This window comes from Herpailurus yagouaroundi, unplaced genomic scaffold (genome assembly GCF_014898765.1).
Source record: "Herpailurus yagouaroundi ecotype Mexico unplaced genomic scaffold, PumYag 162, whole genome shotgun sequence".
Taxonomy (NCBI): Eukaryota; Metazoa; Chordata; class Mammalia; order Carnivora; family Felidae; genus Herpailurus; species Herpailurus yagouaroundi.
This window is the reverse complement of record NW_024412403.1, coordinates 46855720-46875092: the sequence shown is the minus strand read 5'-3', so window position 1 is coordinate 46875092 and position 19373 is coordinate 46855720. Positions and strand designations below refer to the sequence as shown.

Genomic DNA, 19373 nt, shown 5'->3' with positions numbered 1-19373 from the left:
AAAACTTTTGAGGGCTGCAGAATTCCTAGAATTTGCCTCTGTTCACTCAAACACAAATCTGCCTATAGTATCAAGCTAAATTCAATATGGGTCTCCAGGCTATCGAGCTGTATACGGATCAAAGACATAGTAATCAAGTTCTATTCAGAGGCACTATGTATTTTAGTACTTAATGCATTTATAAAGTCACACTGAAGAATGTACAAGCCTGTGAAATGTTTTCATTTTTGTTTTCTCCTTTAATTATTTAAGTATGAAAGGAATGCCTGATTAAAATTCCTTGTGTGTTTTTGACTAGCAAAGACAAATATTTTAAGTAGATTATCAGGTTCTCCCACCTTAAGTCATTAAAACAGTAGGGCAAATGGGGTGCTGCGGTGGTTCAGTCAGTTAAGTGTCTGACTCTTGATTTTGGCTCAGGTCATGATCTCATGGTTTGTGAGATCGAGCAAGCCCCATGTTGGGCTCTGCACTGACAGTATGATCCTGCTTGAGATTCTCTCTCTTCCTCCCTCTCTGTCCCTCCTCTGCTCTTATGCATGCATGCACACTCTCTCTCAAAATAAGCAAAGATTTAAAAGTAAATAAATGAAAGATTAGGGCAATTATAACTGCAAAAAAATTTTAATACTAATCAACACATAGCAATATCTAATCTGCACAATCTTGTCATTTTAATGAAAGGAGAATAGATATTAGTATGAGATCTAAGCTTTTCTCTTTAACATTTTTCTCAGTGAATCTATGACTTTCTTATTTCTCAAGCTATAGATAATTGGATTTAACACAGGAATTATGACAGTGTAAAATAGAGAGTCCATCATATCTTGATCATCTGCTTGTGCAGATCCAGGGCGCACATACATGAAGAGAAGAGGACCATAGTACAAAGAGACAGATAAGAGATGGGTTCCACAGGTGGAGAAGGCTTTCCTTATGTCTTGTAGAGACTTCTTTTTTAAGATTGTAAAGAGAACTGATGTGTAAGAGACAAGAACAGTCAGAATGGTGAACATCTGAATTGATCCAGAAAAAATAAATACTATCAGAACATTAATAGAAGGATCAGTACAAGAAATTTTAAATAATGGCATGATGTCACAGTAAAAGTGATGTATTATGTTAGAATTACAGAATGTTAATCTGAATAAAAAGCCTGTATGAATTATGGCATGAAGAAGTCCACCTACAAATGATGAAACTAATAGCTGCATGGATAGTCTACTGGTCATAATTACTGGATAAAGTAAAGGCTTGCATATGGCCACATATCGATCATATGCCATTGTTGCCAGCAGAAAACATTCTGTGGTGGCACTCATTACAAAGGAAAAAAATTGTATCATGCATTCAGAGAGAGAGATCATCTTGCCCTTGGCAAAGAAGTTGACCAACATCTTGGGGGTCACCGTGGATGATATCCAAACATCCACAAATGCCAGATTCCCAAGGAAAAAGTACATGGGGATGTGAAGCTGAGGCTCATTGCATATGAGAGAAATCAGACCAAGGTTTCCCACAATGGTGATGAGATATATAACTAGGAATACCAGGAACAAAGGAATTTGCCACTTTGGTTGATATGTAAGTCCCATGAGAACAAACTCTTTTAGCTCTGTTGCATTTTTAGTTCCCATATTCTTAATAGATGGCATCTGAAATTAAATGCAATAAATGTAAAAAGAACATTCATTAAGGTTTATAAAAGAAAATTCAGTGAGGGTAACTGAAATAAAACCGTACACTAGCCTGAAGACCCTTTAATTTTATTTACTCTTACATGGAAGCTATTTGGGGGAATTGTTATGTTGGAAAAAAACACAATTATTTCAATTCAAAATATGTAAAGAATAAGCAGATTTAGGAGACAGGAAAAACATTCTGAACATGAGCAAATTTATGGAGTAACAATTGAATGAAGTAGGGAAATTCTGTGTGTAGAACATGGATGCAGCATCAAAAGTGAAGATGCTAGAAGGGCTTGGATTATACAGAGTTGAATGCCATGTGAAATATCTTCAATTTTATTCTCCAAACAATAGGCGTGGGCTGAAAACTTTTAAGATGTGGAATGACATCATCAGATATTTGTTAAATTAAATGTTTGGTAGTAGTAAATAGGCTGAAGGGAGGGGACACTAGAGTTAAGGATACTAATCAGGAAGCTGTAACTAATGTCCAGTGATTCCCAAACCAAATTATACATCAGAATTGTCTAATGGAGTTTTTGTACAAAATACAGATTGTGAGATATTAATGTAGAGATTAATTTGGTAGCTCATAATTTGGTTGTAATAATATGCATTATATAAATGCTCCCCAGTTGATTAAATAGCATGTGAAGTTCTTAGTCCATGTGTGATATGACATTGGGGGTGATGAGTGGGACAAAGAGATAGATCAAAATAAGTCAGAGTGTGTAGTTACAAGGACTCAGTAACCTATTACATGTGAGGGGAGGTGGTCAGTGAAGGAAGAAGACACTTGGTGCCTGGATAGATGGTCACCAAAAACTGAGACTGAGGACTCAGGAATACTGGCCAATTTTTGCAAGGAGCATTCTGGGACCATCCAGGTGAGATGTACTCACCAATATTGTTCTATGAGATCTTAATAGAAATGACTTGGGAGTCGTTGGGGTGACTAAAAGCATAGTTATATATGACTCACCCATTAGAGACTGTGCATAAAGTAAAAACAAGGAGGGCATAGAAAGTAACTTCAGAAAGTTGTCTGGGGCGCCTGGGTGGCGCAGTCGGTTAAGCGTCCGACTTCAGCCAGGTCATGATCTCGCGGTCCGTGAGTTCGAGCCCCGCGTCGGGCTCTGGGCTGATGGCTCAGAGCCTGGAGCCTGTTTCCGATTCTGTGTCTCCCTCTCTCTCTGCCCCTCCCCCGTTCATGCTCTGTTTCTCTCTGTCCCAAAAATAAATAAACGTTGAAAAAAAATTTTTTTTAAAAAAGAAAGTTGTAGTAAAGAGATTATGAAATGGATGTAAATCGTTTATTAGATGGATAATATTTGACCCTCTATTCTACCACATGAGTCTTGGTGGCAGACAAAAGCTGTCATCCAGCCTAGAAGCCAGCAGTTCTAGAAACTTTCCCATCCCCTTGCACATAGAATGAGGAGACTTGATGTAGGTTTGACCAAACACCTACTCTGGATTTGGAATATGGAGAGAAGTAAACAAAAGTTCAGGGGGAAAAAATGAATTTTCATTGCTAAATCAATCAAGGGAGCAATATTAAGACCTCAGAAAATGGATCCTACACCCACATCAGTGGCATTATCGGTGTGAGCTATTGCATTCCACATTCAGCAGCAAGGCAACAGCTCTTTTTCAGTTAGATAGAAGAGGGACATAATTTTGGCTGCTGACAATCTGTCTTTATGTTCCTGTCCATTTCTCCAGTGGGTTTCTCCAACTCCTCTAGAAATTCTATGTTAAAGCCACTTTCCATTCAATTAACTCTTTCCCTCTTGCAACCAACAGCTGTGGCTTATACAATAGGAGAAAAGGAAAGACCAGAAAAGGATACTGGGCAGAGTGATCATAGAAGCATAAAGGAATTGTAAAGCTGAGTGTTGTGGAATTAAAGTGCCAAAAGTGAAGTAAGTGTGGAATTAAAGTGCCAAAAGTGAAGTAAGTGCTGTGGTAGGATAAGGAGTGATCAGTGATCATTAAATGTGGGAATTAAGAGATTAGCAATGGCTTTAGTGAGAGCAGGTTCTATTTTGTGATAGAGTTGAAGTCAGAGAGTAATGAGTAGTGAATGGGAAACAAATGGCACAACGGCAAGGAGAATGAAATAGAGACTCCAAGGAATGTGGAGAGCAGATGGCATTTGTCTGCTGCCCACTATGAGTATCCATAGTGTATTCATAGATGGATAGGTGTAGGAAAGACCAGACAGTGAAGAGGGAGAGAGGAAGTATTAGAGAAAGGCTGAAGATGAAACGAGGAAAAAGCTCAGAGATTGGGGGTAAATATTTGTCTTAATTCTGGTTTTTATTAAAAGTTGTCAATACTGAGAATACTTTCTTTTTCTTTTATTCAAAATTCCAACTTTATTATCCCATGGAAAATGTATATGAAATAGAGACTGTCATTTTAATTTATGCTAGAAACTTTATATAGTTCACAAATATACTAGCGCTGCTAAAAGTTCTTTCCATATTTAAAAGTTGCTTTGTCTTTGTTTTTACTGTGATTAGAACTGACTTTCTCTAGCTATTCCCATCAAGGGCTTGAGAGCCCTTTCTTCTCCACCAATTTTTTTTTTTTTTTTTGCAGAATAAAATTGAGGCAAAAATGGGAACCTAGTGCATGTGATATAAATGACTAATGCCAATAATTGTAATTGTTAAATGTATATTTATTTGGAATGGATTTCCTTCCATGCAATCCCAAATCAGCAAATAATTGAAAAATCTTAAATCCAATCTGTGGGCCCTTACTAAGTTAGAAAGTGGAAATAACACTGGAGGGACATTTTCTGCATTTTCATACTCAAGTTATTATCAGAGGTGGGTGAAAGTATACATAGGGTAATATTTAATTGATTTAACTTAAAAGTTTAATTATAGAATGTCATTAATTAAATGGAATAAAGGGGCGCCTGGGTGGCGCAGTCGGTTAAGCGTCCGACTTCAGCCAAGTCACGATCTCTCGGTCCATGAGTTCGAGCCCCGCGTCAGGCTCTGGGCTGATGGCTCAGAGCCTGGAGCCTGTTTCCGATTCTGTGTCTCCCTCTCTCTCTCTGCCCCTCCCCTGTTCATGCTCTGTCTCTCTCTGTCCCAAAAATAAATAAACGTTGAAAAAAAATTTAAAAAAAAAATTAAAAAATAAAAATAAAAAAGGGGCGCCTGGGTGGCGCAGTCGGTTAAGCGTCCGACTTCAGCCAGGTCACGATCTCGCGGTCCATGAGTTCGAGCCCCGCGTCAGGCTCTGGGCTGATGGCTCAGAGCCTGGAGCCTGTTTCCGATTCTGTGTCTCCCTCTCTCTCTGCCCCTCCCCCGTTCATGCTCTGTCTCTCTCTGTCCCAAAAATAAATAAACGTTGAAAAAAAAATTAAAAAAAAAAATGGAATAAGTATTTTGAACAGAATCATCCGAAAGATTTCTTACATAGGAAATATTATAACCTAAATCCTTAAACCCTCTTTTAAATTGTTTAATATTCTAGTTCATCAGAAGTATCCTACAGAGCCATTATAATTTTGTTAATCAGATAATTAAATTATTAAAAAGTACAATTCAGTTTTAGAGCTATTTTGCTTACCCAGATTTTATTCACAATTGTAAAATATATAGATTATTCATTATTTGTTTTCCATTTCCAGCTGCTTATTTGGGTATTATATAAACCAAATCAAAATTTTTATAAACTTAACAGTATTTTTAACTTTCTATAAAAAATGAGTATTACAAAAATCATTCTCTCTTACCAATATCTGTTAAAAAATTGTGGTGATCCTTGCAGTGTTAGGCTGGAAAAAAAAACACAGTTGCACAGGAATAACAATAGCATAGGCAGTAATTCTTTGCATACTGATTCATTTTGGAGGTTTCATTTACCAAGTTCAGGAAAATGTTGTTTATATCAATTTGCTTTGAACACAAGAGTCAACCAGTTGTAGAACTGTGTGTTTTGGCCAGAAGAGGAAAGAGTGAAGAACTAAAATTCCCCTAATGGTACCCAAGGGTTCCCTTTAGAAAAAACTAAGCTATTCTTCTGGGTATTATAGATTTGAATTTGTATGAGAAGTCCAGATGTCCCATAGGGCATTACAGCCTGTTAAATCATAGACATCAAGTCAAGGTATATAGTTCTAGTTTTAACAGTTGAAGTTGCACTTTAAGCCACTACTTTCCTACCACAGATAACACTTCGGACATGTTTATGCAAATTAGTTTATAAAATGTATTGCTCTGAGTGCTTTGATTAATATGTTCTTGTCTGAGGTAATCATACATGATTTTATTGAGGCCAAAGTTCTAGAATCCCTTCAGGAGCCAATCCCAAGGAAAGTTGTCCTTTTCATGCAATCTGCAGCTTACATCCCAGACCTATACCTACCTTCACACTTTAAGATGAAATATGATGAGAAATCTCATTATGCAAAGGTCAGGGGTGTCGTAGACTCTAAGTCTAAAGTTCTCTTTTGCCTAGCAAAAGAGCGGACCCAGGATTAAAACAAGAGATGGTTAATGTCCGGGAAAAAGACAAGAGCCCCAAATAAGGGTCCTTGCCCTGTATTTATTCAGATCAGAGGCTTGCAAGCGTGATGGGCGTGTACAAAGAGACAAAGAAACTAGGAACATTAATTTGTGGATGTGAGGGAGAAAAGGGGATTTGAAGATATACAGTGTTTAAGGTTTGGGTCAATATAAAACAAAATCCAGGCATCAGGCAGATGGGTAGATGGTTGTTAACAAGCAGACAGGAGGCACCATGCCTGTTTATCTTTGCCAGCCTAGAGATGAGACAGACAGGGGGAATAACCTCAGGGTTAACAAGGCACCTTTTCTTTTGTTAACCATCTCCACTCAGGCTGCTTTGCCTGCAGCGAAGCGGTCCAAAGTCCAATTCACCAATTTACCTAACCTGGCCCTATTCTCCTACGAAAGCAGCTTTCTGCTATAGTACTAAACTTTGGGTGCTTTCACCCTGTAATCTTGTTATTCCTATGTATTGGACACCTTTGCACTGATTCTATTTCAGGCCTTTGCCTCTCTCTATTTTGGGGGGTTCAGCACCCCCTCTCTATTTTGGGGTGACTTTGCACCTCCCTATTCTTGGCACCTTTGTGCCTCCCTATTCTTGGAGTGCCAATCTGGTTACCCAAACTCAGGTGTGAGCATTTTATGACTTTGTGTTTCTTTATGCCTTGTTAACCCATTGGTGTAGGCCCAGGGGATTCCTAAGGTTATCCCCCACACAGGGAAGGTGCAAAGAAAAATCAAAGATAAGGAACCACAGTGAAAGGTGCCATAGATCAGTGCTTCTCGAGCTTTGGCCTTAAGCCTGTAAATCTCCTGGAGATCTTGTTAAAATGCAGATTCTGTGCCAGTAGGTCTGGGTGAGGCCTAAAGATCTTCATTTCTAACATGGTGATTGCTGCCCGGGGACATGTGTCATCCACAAGGCCTTCATCATTGGAAGGCCTAGATTATCAGAGACCCTAGATCATGGGAGAAGTACTAAGTTGTAAAAGTAACTGGAATATTAAGAGAGAAGCAGGCAGGAGCAAGTTGGGGTTAGGGAGGCCACATATGTGGATCACAAGAGACCTTGGAGACTAGGTCAGGGACTTTATTCTTTACCCCAGCTTAATGGAAAACTATTGAGGGCTTTAAAACTTGGTTTAGATTTGTTTCTTGTGCATTACCAGAGTTAATGTTGCCATTGAACACTCATTCAGAAAAATAAAACTTAATTTACTTATTTGTGACAATTTGATTTGATATCTTACAAAAAACCTCCAGTTGCATCATGGTAGCAGCATAGGCAGGGAAAAGGGACTTATTTTTTGAAAGATTCATTAATCCATTTTCCTGGATTTCCAACATTCTTTAGAAAGATAGTGAAAGACAAAGTGAAGAAAAAACAACAAAGATACAAGAGGGTTCACTATGAAAAGTCTGCAGAAGAGTTGAGTGAGCAGAATGATGTACAGAGGTAGCTTTTAAATAACCAAAACTTGACTGAAATTTCCCGCCCCCTTAAATTTTGTGCCATTATCTCCTAACTCATTTTGTTGCCTTTCTATGAGTGCAAAAGGTCTGCATTGCTGCTTCTGGTATGAATTGTCTTTTCAATTTTAGTTACTTTAATAAATAGGTTGTAATGTTTCATTGTCATTATAATTTGCATTTTGATGATGCTTAGCACCATTTTGTGCCCTTACTTGACATCAGTATGCCATCTTCAGTGAAGAGCCTATTCACATTTTTCCCAATTTTAATTAGATTATTTGTTTTCCATTTTTTGAGTTTTGACAGTTCTCCATATTATCTGAATATGAGGTTTTTATTTGCTATATGATTTATACATATGTTCTGAAAATCTCTGGTTTGTCATTTTATTTTAGAAATGTTTTTGAACAAAAAGTCTTTTAATGAAGTTAATTATCTTTTTTTTTTCCTTAGGGACTGTGCTTTTTGGTATTCTGTTTTTCTTTGAATTTTTACTTAATTTCTAATTAGTTCACATACAATGCATGTTAGTTAGCATCCAGTCATTTCAGGAGTAGAATTCAGTGATTCATCGCTTGCATACAATACCCAGTGCTCATCACAAGTGCCCTTGTTAGTACCCATCATCCATCTAGCCCATCCTCCACACACCCCCTTCATCAACCCTCAATTTGTTCACTGTTAAGAGTCTCTTATAGTTTGTTTCCCTCTTGCTCTCTTTTTTTAAAATGTTTATTTATTTATTTTGAGAGAAAGAATGGGGGAGGGGCAGAGAGAGGGGGAGAGAGAGAATCCCAAGCAGACAATTCACTATCAGTGCAGAGCCCAGTACAGGGCTTGAGCTCACAAACTGTGAGTTCATGACCTGAGCTGAAATCAAGAGTTACATACTTATCCGACTGAGCCACCCAGGAACCCCCTCTCTCTTTTTTACCCCTTCCCATATGTTCATTTGTTTTGTTTGTTAAAATCTACATATGAGTGAAATCATGTGCTATTTGTCTTTCTCTGACTGACTTACTTTGCTTAGCATAATACAGTCTAGCTCCATCCACATCATTAAAAATGGCAGGATTTCATTTTCTATGATGGCTGAGTAATATTCTTTGTATATATCTACCACATCTTCTTTATTCATTTATCAGGCAAAGGGTACTTGTGCTGTTTCCGTAGTTTAGCTATTGTTGAAAATGCTGCTATAAACATCAGGATGCAGGTGTACCTTCAAATCTGTACTTTTGTATCCTTTGGGTAAATACCTAGTAGTGCCATTGCTGAATTGTAGGGTAGTTATATTTTTTACTTTTTGAGCAACCTCCATACTGTTTACATTCCCACCAACAGTGCAAGAATTCCTCTTTTTCTGCATACTCACCAACACCTGTTGGTTTTTGTGTTCCTAATTTTAGCCATTCTGACAAGTGTGAGGTGGTAATCTTATTGTGGTTTTGATTTGTATTTAAAATGTGTTCATGTATTCTGCCCACTTCTTAACTGGATTATTTGTTTTTTGGGTAGTGAGTTTGATAAGTCCTTTATAGATTTTGGATACTAACCCTTTATCAGATATGTCATTTGCAAATATCTTTTCTCATTCTGTTGGCTGACTTTTAGTTTGGTTAATTGTTTCCTTTGCTGTGCAGAAGCTTTTTTTCTTGATGAGGTCTCAATAGTTCATTTTTGCTTTTATTTCCCTTGCCTTCAGAGACATGTCAAATAAGAAGTTGCTGAAGCCAAGGTCAAAGACGTAGTTGCCTGTTTTCTCCTCTAGGATTTTGATGGGTTCCTGTCTCACATTTTGGTCTTTCATCCATTCTGAATTTATTTTGTGTATGGTGTATGAAAGTGGTCCAGGTTCATTCTTATGCACGTTGCTGTCCAGTTTTCCCAACACAATTTGTTGAAGAGACTGTCTTTTTGTCTATTGGATATTCATTCCTGTTTTGTCAAAGATTAGTTGATCATACAGTTGTTGGTCTACTTCTGAGTTTTCTGTTCTGTTCCATTGATCTCTGTGTCTGGTTTTGTGCCAGTACCATACTATCTTGATGAGTACAGGTTTGTAATGTAGCTTGAAGTCTGGAATAGTGATGCCTCCAGCTTTACGTTCTTTTTCAGGATTTCTGTGGCTATTTGGGGTCTTTTATGGTTCCAAGCAAATTTTAGGGTTCTTTGTTCTAGCTCTGTGAAAAATGCTGCTGATATTTTGATAGGTATTGCAGTAAATGTGTAGATTGATTTGGGAAGTATAGACATTTTAATAATGTTCTTCCAATCCATGAACATGGAATGTTTTTACATTTCTTTATGTCCTCCTCAATTTCTTTCATAAGTGTTCTATAAATGTGTTATCTCTTTGGTAGGTTTATTCCTAAGTATTTTATGGTTTTTGGTGTAACTATAAATGGGGTTGATTCCTTGATTTCTATTTCCACTGCTTCATTACTGGTATATAGAAATGCAATGGATTTCTATATACTGGTGATATTACTGGCAACTTTCCTGAATTCATGTATTGGTTCTAGAAATGTTTTGGTGGAGTTATTTGGGTTTTCTGTATAGCATAACATGTCATCTGCAAATAATCAAAATTTGACATCTTCCTTGCCAATATGGATGCCTTTTATTTCACTTTGTTGTCTGATTGCTGAGGCTCAGACTTCTAGTAGTATGTTAAATAGTAATGGTGAGAGTTGACCCTGTCTTGTTCCTAGCCGTAGAGGAAAAGCTCTCAGTTTTTCCATATTGAGGTTTTTAGCTGTAGGTCTTTTGTATGTAGCCTTTATGATGGTGAGGTTTGTTCCATCTCTCCCTACTCTGCTGACAGTTTTTACCAAGAATGGATGCTATATTTTCTTAAATGCTTTTTCTGCATCTATTAAGAGGATCATATGGTTTTTATCCTTCTTTTTATTTTTTTAAGTTTATTTATTTATTTTTGAGAGAAAGCAAGTGCAAGCCAGGGATGAGCAGAGAGAGAGGGAAAGAGAAAATCCCAAGCAAGCTCCACGCTGTCAGCAGAGGGCCCAATGTGGGGCTTGATCTCACAACCCCTGAGATCATGACCTGAGCCAAAATTAAAGGTGGGACACATAACTGACTGAGCCACCAAGGTGCCCCATATCCTTTCTTTTATTAATATGGTATATCACATTAATTTGTTTGCAAATATTGAATCAGGCCTGCAGCACAAGAATAAATCCCACTTGATCATGGTGAATAATTCTTTTAATGTACTGTTGAATTCAGTTTGCTAGTATCTTGTTGAGAATCTTTGCATCCGTGTTCACCAGGGTTATTGGCCTATAATTCTTTTAGTGTGGTCTTTGTCCAGTTTAAGAATCAAGGTAATGTTGGTCTCATAGAATGAGTTTGGAAGTTTTACTTCCATTTTTATTTTGGGGGACCAGTTTGAGAATAGGTATTAACTATTCTTTAAATGTTTGGTGGAATTCCCCTGGAAGCCATCTGGCCCTGGACTTTTGTTTGTTGGGAGATTTTTGATTATGATTCCAATTTCTTTGCTGGTTATGGGTCTATTCACATTTTCTGTTTCTTCTTGTCTCAGTTTTGGTAGTTTGTATGTTTGTAGAAAGTCTGCCATTTCTTCCAGATTGCTCAGTTTGTTGGCATATAATTTTTCCTCATATTCTCTTATCATTGTTTGTATTTCTGTGGTGTTTATGATCTATCCTCTTTCATTCATGATTTTATTGATTTGGGTCCTTTGTCTTTTCTTTTTGATAAGTCTGGCTAGGGGTTTATAAATTTTATTAATTCTTTCAAAGAATCAGGTCTTAGTTTCATTGATCTGTTCTACTGTATTTTTGTTTCTAGATCATTGATTTCTGCTCTAATCTTTATTATTTCCCCTCTTCTGCTGGCTTTAGGCTTTATTTTGCTGTTCCTTTTCTAGCTCCTTTAGGTGTAAGCTAGGGTGTGTATTTGCTACTTTTCCTTCTTCTTGAAGTACTCCTGTATTGTAATATACTTCCTTTTTAAGACTGCCTTTGCTGCATCCCAAAGATTTGGATTATCATGTTTTCATTTTCATTTGCTTCCATGTACTTTTTTTTATTTCTTCTTTAATTTCCTGGTTAACCCATTCATTCTTTAGAAAGATGTTCTTTAATCTCCAAGTACTCATAATCTCTCTAAATTTTTTCCTGTGGTTGACTTCAAGTTTCATAGTGTTGTGGTATCAAAATATGCATGGTATGATATCAATTTTTTGTACTTGGGATGATTTGTGACCCAGTAAGTGATATATTCAGGAGGATATTCCATATGCAGTCAAAAAGAATGTGTATTCTGCTGTTTTAGGAGGAAGTGTTCTGAATATATCTGTTAAGTACATCTGGTTCAGTGTGTCATTCAACGCTATTGTTTCCTTGGTTTTCTGCTTAGATAATCTGTCCATTGGTGTAAGCGGGGTATTAAAGTCCCCTCCTATTATTGTGTTTTTATCAATAAGTTTCTTTATGTTTGTCATTAATTGATTTATATATTTGGGTTCTTTTGAGTTGGGGACATAAAATATTTACAATTTTTAGATCTTCTTGATGAATAGATTCCTTAATTATGACGCAATGCCCTTCTTCATCTATTGATAAAGTCTTTGGTTTAAAATCTACTTAGTCTGATGTAATTATGGCTTCCTCTGGCTTTCTTTTGACATCCTTTAGCATGATAGGTGGTTCTCCATCCCCTCACTTTCAATTTGCAGGTGTCTTTAGGTCTAAAATGAGTCTCTTTTAGACAAGCATGGAGATGGGTCTTGTTATTTTTATCTATTCTGATACCTGTGTCTTTTGATTGGAGCATATAGTCCATTTACATTCAGAGTGATTACTGATAGATATGAATTTCGTGCCATTGTGTTATCTGTAAAATTGGTGTTTCTGGTGATGTTCTCTTTTCCTTTCCAGTCTTTGTTGCTTTTGGTCTTTTTTCCCCACTCAAAGAGTCCCCTGTAATATTTCTTTCATGGGTGGTTTAGTGGTCACAAATTCCTTTATTTTTTGCTTGTATGGGTAAGTCTTATCTCTCCATCTATTCTGAAATACAGCCTTGCTGCATAAAGTATTGTTGGTTGCATACTTTTTCCTGTTCAGCATGTTGAATATATATCCTGTCAGTCCCTCTGGCTGCCAGTTCTCTCTGTACAAATCTGCTGCAAACCTTATCTGTCTTCCCTTGTAAGGTAATGACTTTTTTTCCCTTCTGTTTTCAGGATTCTTTCCTAGTCTGTGTATTTTGCAAATTTGACTATGATATGCCTGGCTTTTGTTGAATTTAATGGGAGTTCTCTGTGCTTCTTGGTTTTTGATGTTTGTTTCCTTCCCCAAATTAGGAAGTTTTCAGCTATAGTTTGCTCACGTAAACCATCTTCCCCCTTTTCTCTCTCTTCATCTTCTGAGACTCCTATGATATGAATGTTATTATGCTTTAAGGAATCACTGAATTCCTATGTCTACATTTGTGATCCAATCCTTTTTTCCCTCTTCTTTTCAACTTCATTGTTTTCCATAATTCTATCTTCAGTATCACTGATTTGTTCCTCCATTTCATCCATCCTCACTCTCATGGAATTCATTTGGGTTTTCATTTCAGTTATAGCATTTTTAATTTTGGCCTGAATAGTTTATAGTTCTCTTATCTCTGCTATAAGGGATTCTCTAGTGTCTTCCATGCTTTTTTCAAGCCCATCTAGTATCCTTAAAATTATTGTTTTAAATTCTAGTTCAGACATCTTACTTATAGCTGCATTAAGTCTCTAGTGGTGACTTCTTCCTGTTCTTTCTTTTGGGGTGAATTCCTTCCTTTTGTTTTGGTCAAAAATAAAAAAGAAATAAAAATTTTTAAATTAAAAAAATTTCTTTTTCTGATTAAAAACAAATAACCAAAAACAAAGGAAGCTAGATCTTCTTTCACATATTGCTGAAGATTTGAAGCACTGTATCACTAGTAGACTTGATGTGTGTGAGGAGTCTGTGTTGGTCTCCTGGGCATGGGGCCCATGGTGCTGCTTCCCAGGCACACTTGCCCTAGTAAAGATGTACCTCTAGAGTGCAGTGGGGAGTGGCTCAGTGCAATCAACTTCAGCCTCCACTGGAAGGCACTGTGTTTCTCACTGAGGTTGGTGAATGCTAATGGGTGGGGAGAAATAGGATCCCCTGCTCTCTCATCTCCAGAGCAGGGAGCTCATGTGTACCACTCCTTAGAAAGCCCTCATAAAAGAGCAAACAATCACCCCTCCTGTGTCCAGGCCTTCCATAAGATCACCCTGTCTGTTGACCAAGCTGTCCACCTGCCATGCTACACAGCACTCCTGTGTTTTATCTCAGGCACAGCTGGGTTTCAAAATTCCAAACTTCAGAGACACCCACAGTGCAAACCCTCACTGATCCTCTGGGGGAGGGCCTCGCCCTGCTGTGGCCAGTGCTGGCTTGTCCTAGGAAACAGTCCTGCAATCATGTAGCAACTCCAAGGGTTTATGTACAGCAGAGAAGAAAGCCAGCACCAAGGTTTGCTGCCCTCACCCAGCATCTTTGTTCCTATGCTGGTGAATGGGGCATCTCTGTGGTGCCCTCAGGGCCATTTGTCTATGGAAAGCAGTGCCCCCCTGCCAAATGTACTCCATAAAAGGAAACTCCATAAAAGTGATCCCAGAAGATCCTCAGAGCACACTCTCCGCTCCCATCTCCACCTCCTTCCCCACTGGAGCACTGCTAAGCTTGCCAGGTGCAGGACCCTGTCAATGGCACAAACCTCTAAAACTTCAGACTTTGTACTTTACTGCTTATTTATTTAAAAATTGCGATTTTAATCCACCTTGTTTTCCCAGTCAATGGTTGTGGGGAAGAGTTTTCTTGTGCAATCCCCTGCATATGTTTTTTTTTTTTGCTCTTTCTCTCTCTCTTTCTCTCTTGCTCCTCTCTCTGTGATCAAGGCTCCCTCCTGTCCACAGCATCCATGACTCTTTTCTCCCCCAAGTCAACTCTCTGCAGCTCCTACGTTCCATGAGGTGGTTGTTTTTCTACTTGGAGATACGCAGTTTTGTTCTCTCAGTCTTCAGATCGATTTATTGGGTGTGCAGAATGATTTGATATTGATGTAGCTGTGTTCCAGGGATGAGGCAAACTTATAGTTGCCCTACTCCTCTGCCATCTTAACCTGTCTCCTCTGGTGTTGTAGTTCTTGATTGTGCATTTATGTCTACAATTCTTTTTGCATATTATCTGTATCAAAGTTCCTTTTCTGCATATAGATATCCAATTGTTTCTGCATAATTTATTGAAAAAGCTTTTCTCTACTAAATTACCTTTGTACCTTTGCAAAATCAGCTGTCCATATGTGTATGGGTTTATTTCTGGACTTCATTCTGTCCCACTCATTTATTTGTCTATCTTTATAACAATACAGCACTGTCTTGATACTGAAGTTCTATATGAAGTCATGGAATCAGATATTGTTAGACCACTAACTTTGTTCTTCTTTTTCTTTTTTTTTTTTTTTAATTTTTTTTTTCAACGTTTATTTATTTTTGGGACAGAGAGAGACAGAGCATGAACGGGGGAGGGGCAGAGAGAGAGGGAGACACAGAATCGGAAACAGGCTCCAGGCTCTGAGCCATCAGCCCAGAGCCTGACGCGGGGCTTGAACTCCTGGACCGCGAGATCGTGACCTGGCTGAAGTCGGACGCTTAACCGACTGCGCCACCCAGGCACCCCTGTTCTTCTTTTTCAAGTATTTCTACATCCTTTACATTTCCATGTGAATAATATAATTAGCTTTATCAGTTTCTTAAGAAATCCTACTATGATTTTGATTGGACTTTTATTAAATCTATAGATTTAATTAAATCTATAGATGCATTTAGGGAGAATTGATATTTTCTTAAATATTGAATCATCCAACCCGTCTTTCCATTGATTTAGTTATTCTTTAATTTCTTTCAATAAGGCATTTTTTTTCTTTTTCTGGGTATAGGTCTTGCACATTATTTGTCTGATTTGCTACTGCTTTCATATATTTTTAACTGTCATACATAGTGTCATGCATACGTACATCCACATGTTTGCAGATAGGGAAATTATGCAGTAGAGATAGTTTTGTAAACTGCTATTCATGCTTAATATGCAGAGTGAAAGTTCTAGAGAAAGGGTTCAAGTCCCTACTCTGATCCCTCCTGCACTTTCATTTTTACCTCTTTTAGGAAATTTATTAAAATAAAAGCAGATTTTAATATGATATATGAAATGACTAGATTCTGGCAGGACCACATGTGTTTATGGAGCATCCAAAGGTTGGCCTGTGGCTTTTACTTACCATTATTCTTCTCCCCTTTTAGCAGACATACCAAGCAGTCCCCCAAGGCATACTGCCCTAAAACAGGCCCAGTCATCTCTCTCTCCTTCCTTAACAGAGAAGTAAACTTACTTATGGGCTTTTCCTTCTAAATATGGCCAGCTTTATTTCATTTCTTCTTCAAACTGGTCACCAAGCTTTAGTCTGGCCAACACACACCAGTCTTGTGCACCATGGGTAACATGTTCTTTTTGGCTCCATTTCTTTCACACTAGAAATCAAGATTCAAATTGTACTTATAAGGAAAAAGCCCCTTGGAGCTCTAGTCTAGGCCATAATTTCCTATGGTTTTTTTGTTTGTTTGTTTGTTTGTTTGTTTGTTTGTTTTGGTTTTGGTTTTCTGGGCTTTTTTGATGCAAAGAGGTTCTTTTATTATAGCACAAGGATAGGACTCATGGACAGAAAGAGCTGCATTGTGATTATGAGGAGCATTTGATTATATACTTTTCAGTTGAGAGAGGTAGAGATAAAGGAAGTCTCTAAAGGGATTTCTGTATGTTGAAGAACACTTACAGAATATGTTATTTTGACTAAAGCTCAGAAAACAGTATGGTTTGGTTTCTTTTCCATGCACTTACATATTTTTCTAGAACATCTGAAAGACTTACGTACTTCTCCTCAAAACTCCTGGAAGATGATTCAGTTTCTTCTGATTATCTGTTTTATATAAAGTATATAGACTGGGCTTTTCTTTGAAGATTTTAACTAAAAATTCAAACAAAAAATGCAAGTAGTCAGGGTATCTATTTCTTCTTAAATAAGCCTTGGTAGTTTGCATATTTTCAAGGAATTTGTTCATTTTATCTAGATGACATAATTTTTGTACATAAAGCTATTCAAGATATATCTTTGTTCTTTAAACATTATAGCATCTGAATGTATAGCATACATAATTTTTTATGTTCTGATTTGCATTTTTGATCATTTAGTAACTTAAGTATTTTTTTCTTCTTGGCCCGTTTGGCTAAAAGTTTATCAGTTTTATTGATCAGGAACACGACAGGGATGTCCACTCTCACTGCTGTTGTTTAACATAGTGTTGGAAGTGCTAGCATCAGCAATCAGACAACTAAAGGAAATCAAAGGCATCAAAATTGGCAAAGATGAAGTTAAGCTTTCACTTTTTGCAGATGACATGATATTATACATGGAAAATCCGATAGACTCCACCAAAAGTCTGCTAGAACTGATACATGAATTCAGCAAAGTCGCAGGATACAAAATCAATGTAGAGAAATCAGTTGCATTCTTATACACTAATAATGAAGCAACAGAAAGACAAATAAAGAAACGGATCCCATTCACAATTGCACCAAGAAGCATAAAATACCTAGGAATAAATCTAACCAAAGATGTACAAGATCTGTAGGCTGAAAACTATAGAAAGCTTATGAAGGAAATTGAAGAAGATATAAAGAAATGGAAAAACATTCCGTGCTCGTGGGTTGGAAGAATAAATATTGTTAAAATGTCAATACTACCCAAAGCTATCTACACATTCAATGCAATCCCAATCAAAATTGCACCAGCATTCTTCTCAAAACTAGAACAGGCAATCCTAAAATTCATATGGAACCACAAAAGGCCCCAAATAGCCAAAGTAATTTTGAAGAAGAAGACCAAAGCAGGAGGCATCACCATCCCAGACTTTAGCCTCTACTACAAAGCTGTCATCATCAAGACAGCATGATATTGGCACAAAAACAGACACATAGACCAATGGAATAGAATAGAGACTCCAGAATTAGACCCACAAATGTATGGCCAACTCATCTTTGACAAAGCAGGAAAGAATATCCAATGGAAAAAAGACAGTCTCTTTAACAAATGGTGCTGGGAGAACTGGACAGCAACATGCAGAAGAATGAAACTAGACCACTTTCTTACACCATTCACAAAAATTAACTCAAAATGGATAAAGGACTTGAATGTAAGACAGCAAACCATCAAAACACTAGAGGAGAAAGCAGGAAAAGACCTCTCTGACCTCAGCCATAGCAATTTCTTACTTGACACATCTCCAAAGGCAAGGGAATTAAAAGCAAAAATGAACTATTGGGACCTCATGAAGATAAAAAGCTTCTGCACAGCAAAGGAAACAATCAACAAAACTAAAAGGCAACCAACGGAATGGGAAAAGATATTTGCAAATGACATATCAGACAAAGGGCTATATATATATATATCCAAAATCTATAAAGAGCTCACCAAACTCCACACCCAAAAAGCAAATAATCCAGTGAAGAAATGGGCAGAGGACACGAATAGACACCTCTCTAAAGAAGACATCCGGATGGCCAACAGGCACATGAAAAGATGCTCAACATCGCTCCTCATCAGGGAAATACAAATCAAAACCACACTCAGATATCACCTCACACCAGTCAGAGTGGCCAAAATGAACAAATCAGGAGACTATAGATGCTGGAGAGGATGTGGAGAAACGGGAACCCTCTTGCACTGTTGTTGGGAATGCAAACTGGTGCAGCCACTCTGGAAAACAGTGTGAAAGTTCCTCAGAAAATTAAAAATAGACCTACCCTATGACCCAGCAATAGCACTGCTAGGAATTTACCCAAGGGATACAGGTGTACTGATGCATAGGGGCACTTGTACCCCAATGTTTATAGCAGCACTCTCAACAATAGCCAAATTATGGAAAGAGCCTAAATGTCCATCAACTGATGAGTGGATAAAGAAATTGTGGTTTATATACACAATGGAGTACTACATGGCAATGAGAAAGAACGAAATATGGCCCTTTGTAGCAACATGGATGGAACTGGAGAGTGTTATGCTAAGTGAAATAAGCCATACAGAGAAAGACAGATACCATATGTTTTCACTCTTATGTGGATCCTGAGAAACTTAACAGAAACCCATGGGGGAGGGGCAGGAAAAAAAAGAAAAAAAAACTAGGTTAGAGTGGGAGAGTGAGCCAAAGCATAAGAGACTCTTAAAATAACTGAGAACAAACTGAGGGTTGATGGGGGTTGGGAGGGAGAGGAGGGGAGTTGATGTGCATTGAAGAGGGCATCTTTTGGGATGAGCACTGGGTGTTGTATGGAAACTAATTTGACAATAAATTTCATATAATAAAAAAAAGAAGTAGAGAAACTGGATATAAAAAAAAAATAAATAAAAACCAGGCCTTTCGTTTTGTTGATTTTTCTGTATTATTTTTGTTTCAATTTAATTGACTTGTGTTCTTAATTTATAAATTTCTTTTTGCTTTCTTTGGATTTAATTTGTTCTTTTTATAATATCTTAATGTAGAAGTTTTAACCTTAATTTAATTATTTTT

General features: G+C 37.5%; 1 protein-coding gene across 1 annotated transcript; it reads right to left on the bottom strand.

Annotated features, from left to right (window-relative positions):
- Positions 1-707: 707 nt before the first annotated feature.
- On the bottom strand, positions 708-1637 carry LOC121035789 (olfactory receptor 5H2-like). Its single transcript, XM_040483641.1, has one exon. It carries the CDS (start codon positions 1635-1637, stop codon positions 708-710), a length of 930 nt encoding a protein of 309 aa, XP_040339575.1.
- Positions 1638-19373: the final 17736 nt, after the last annotated feature.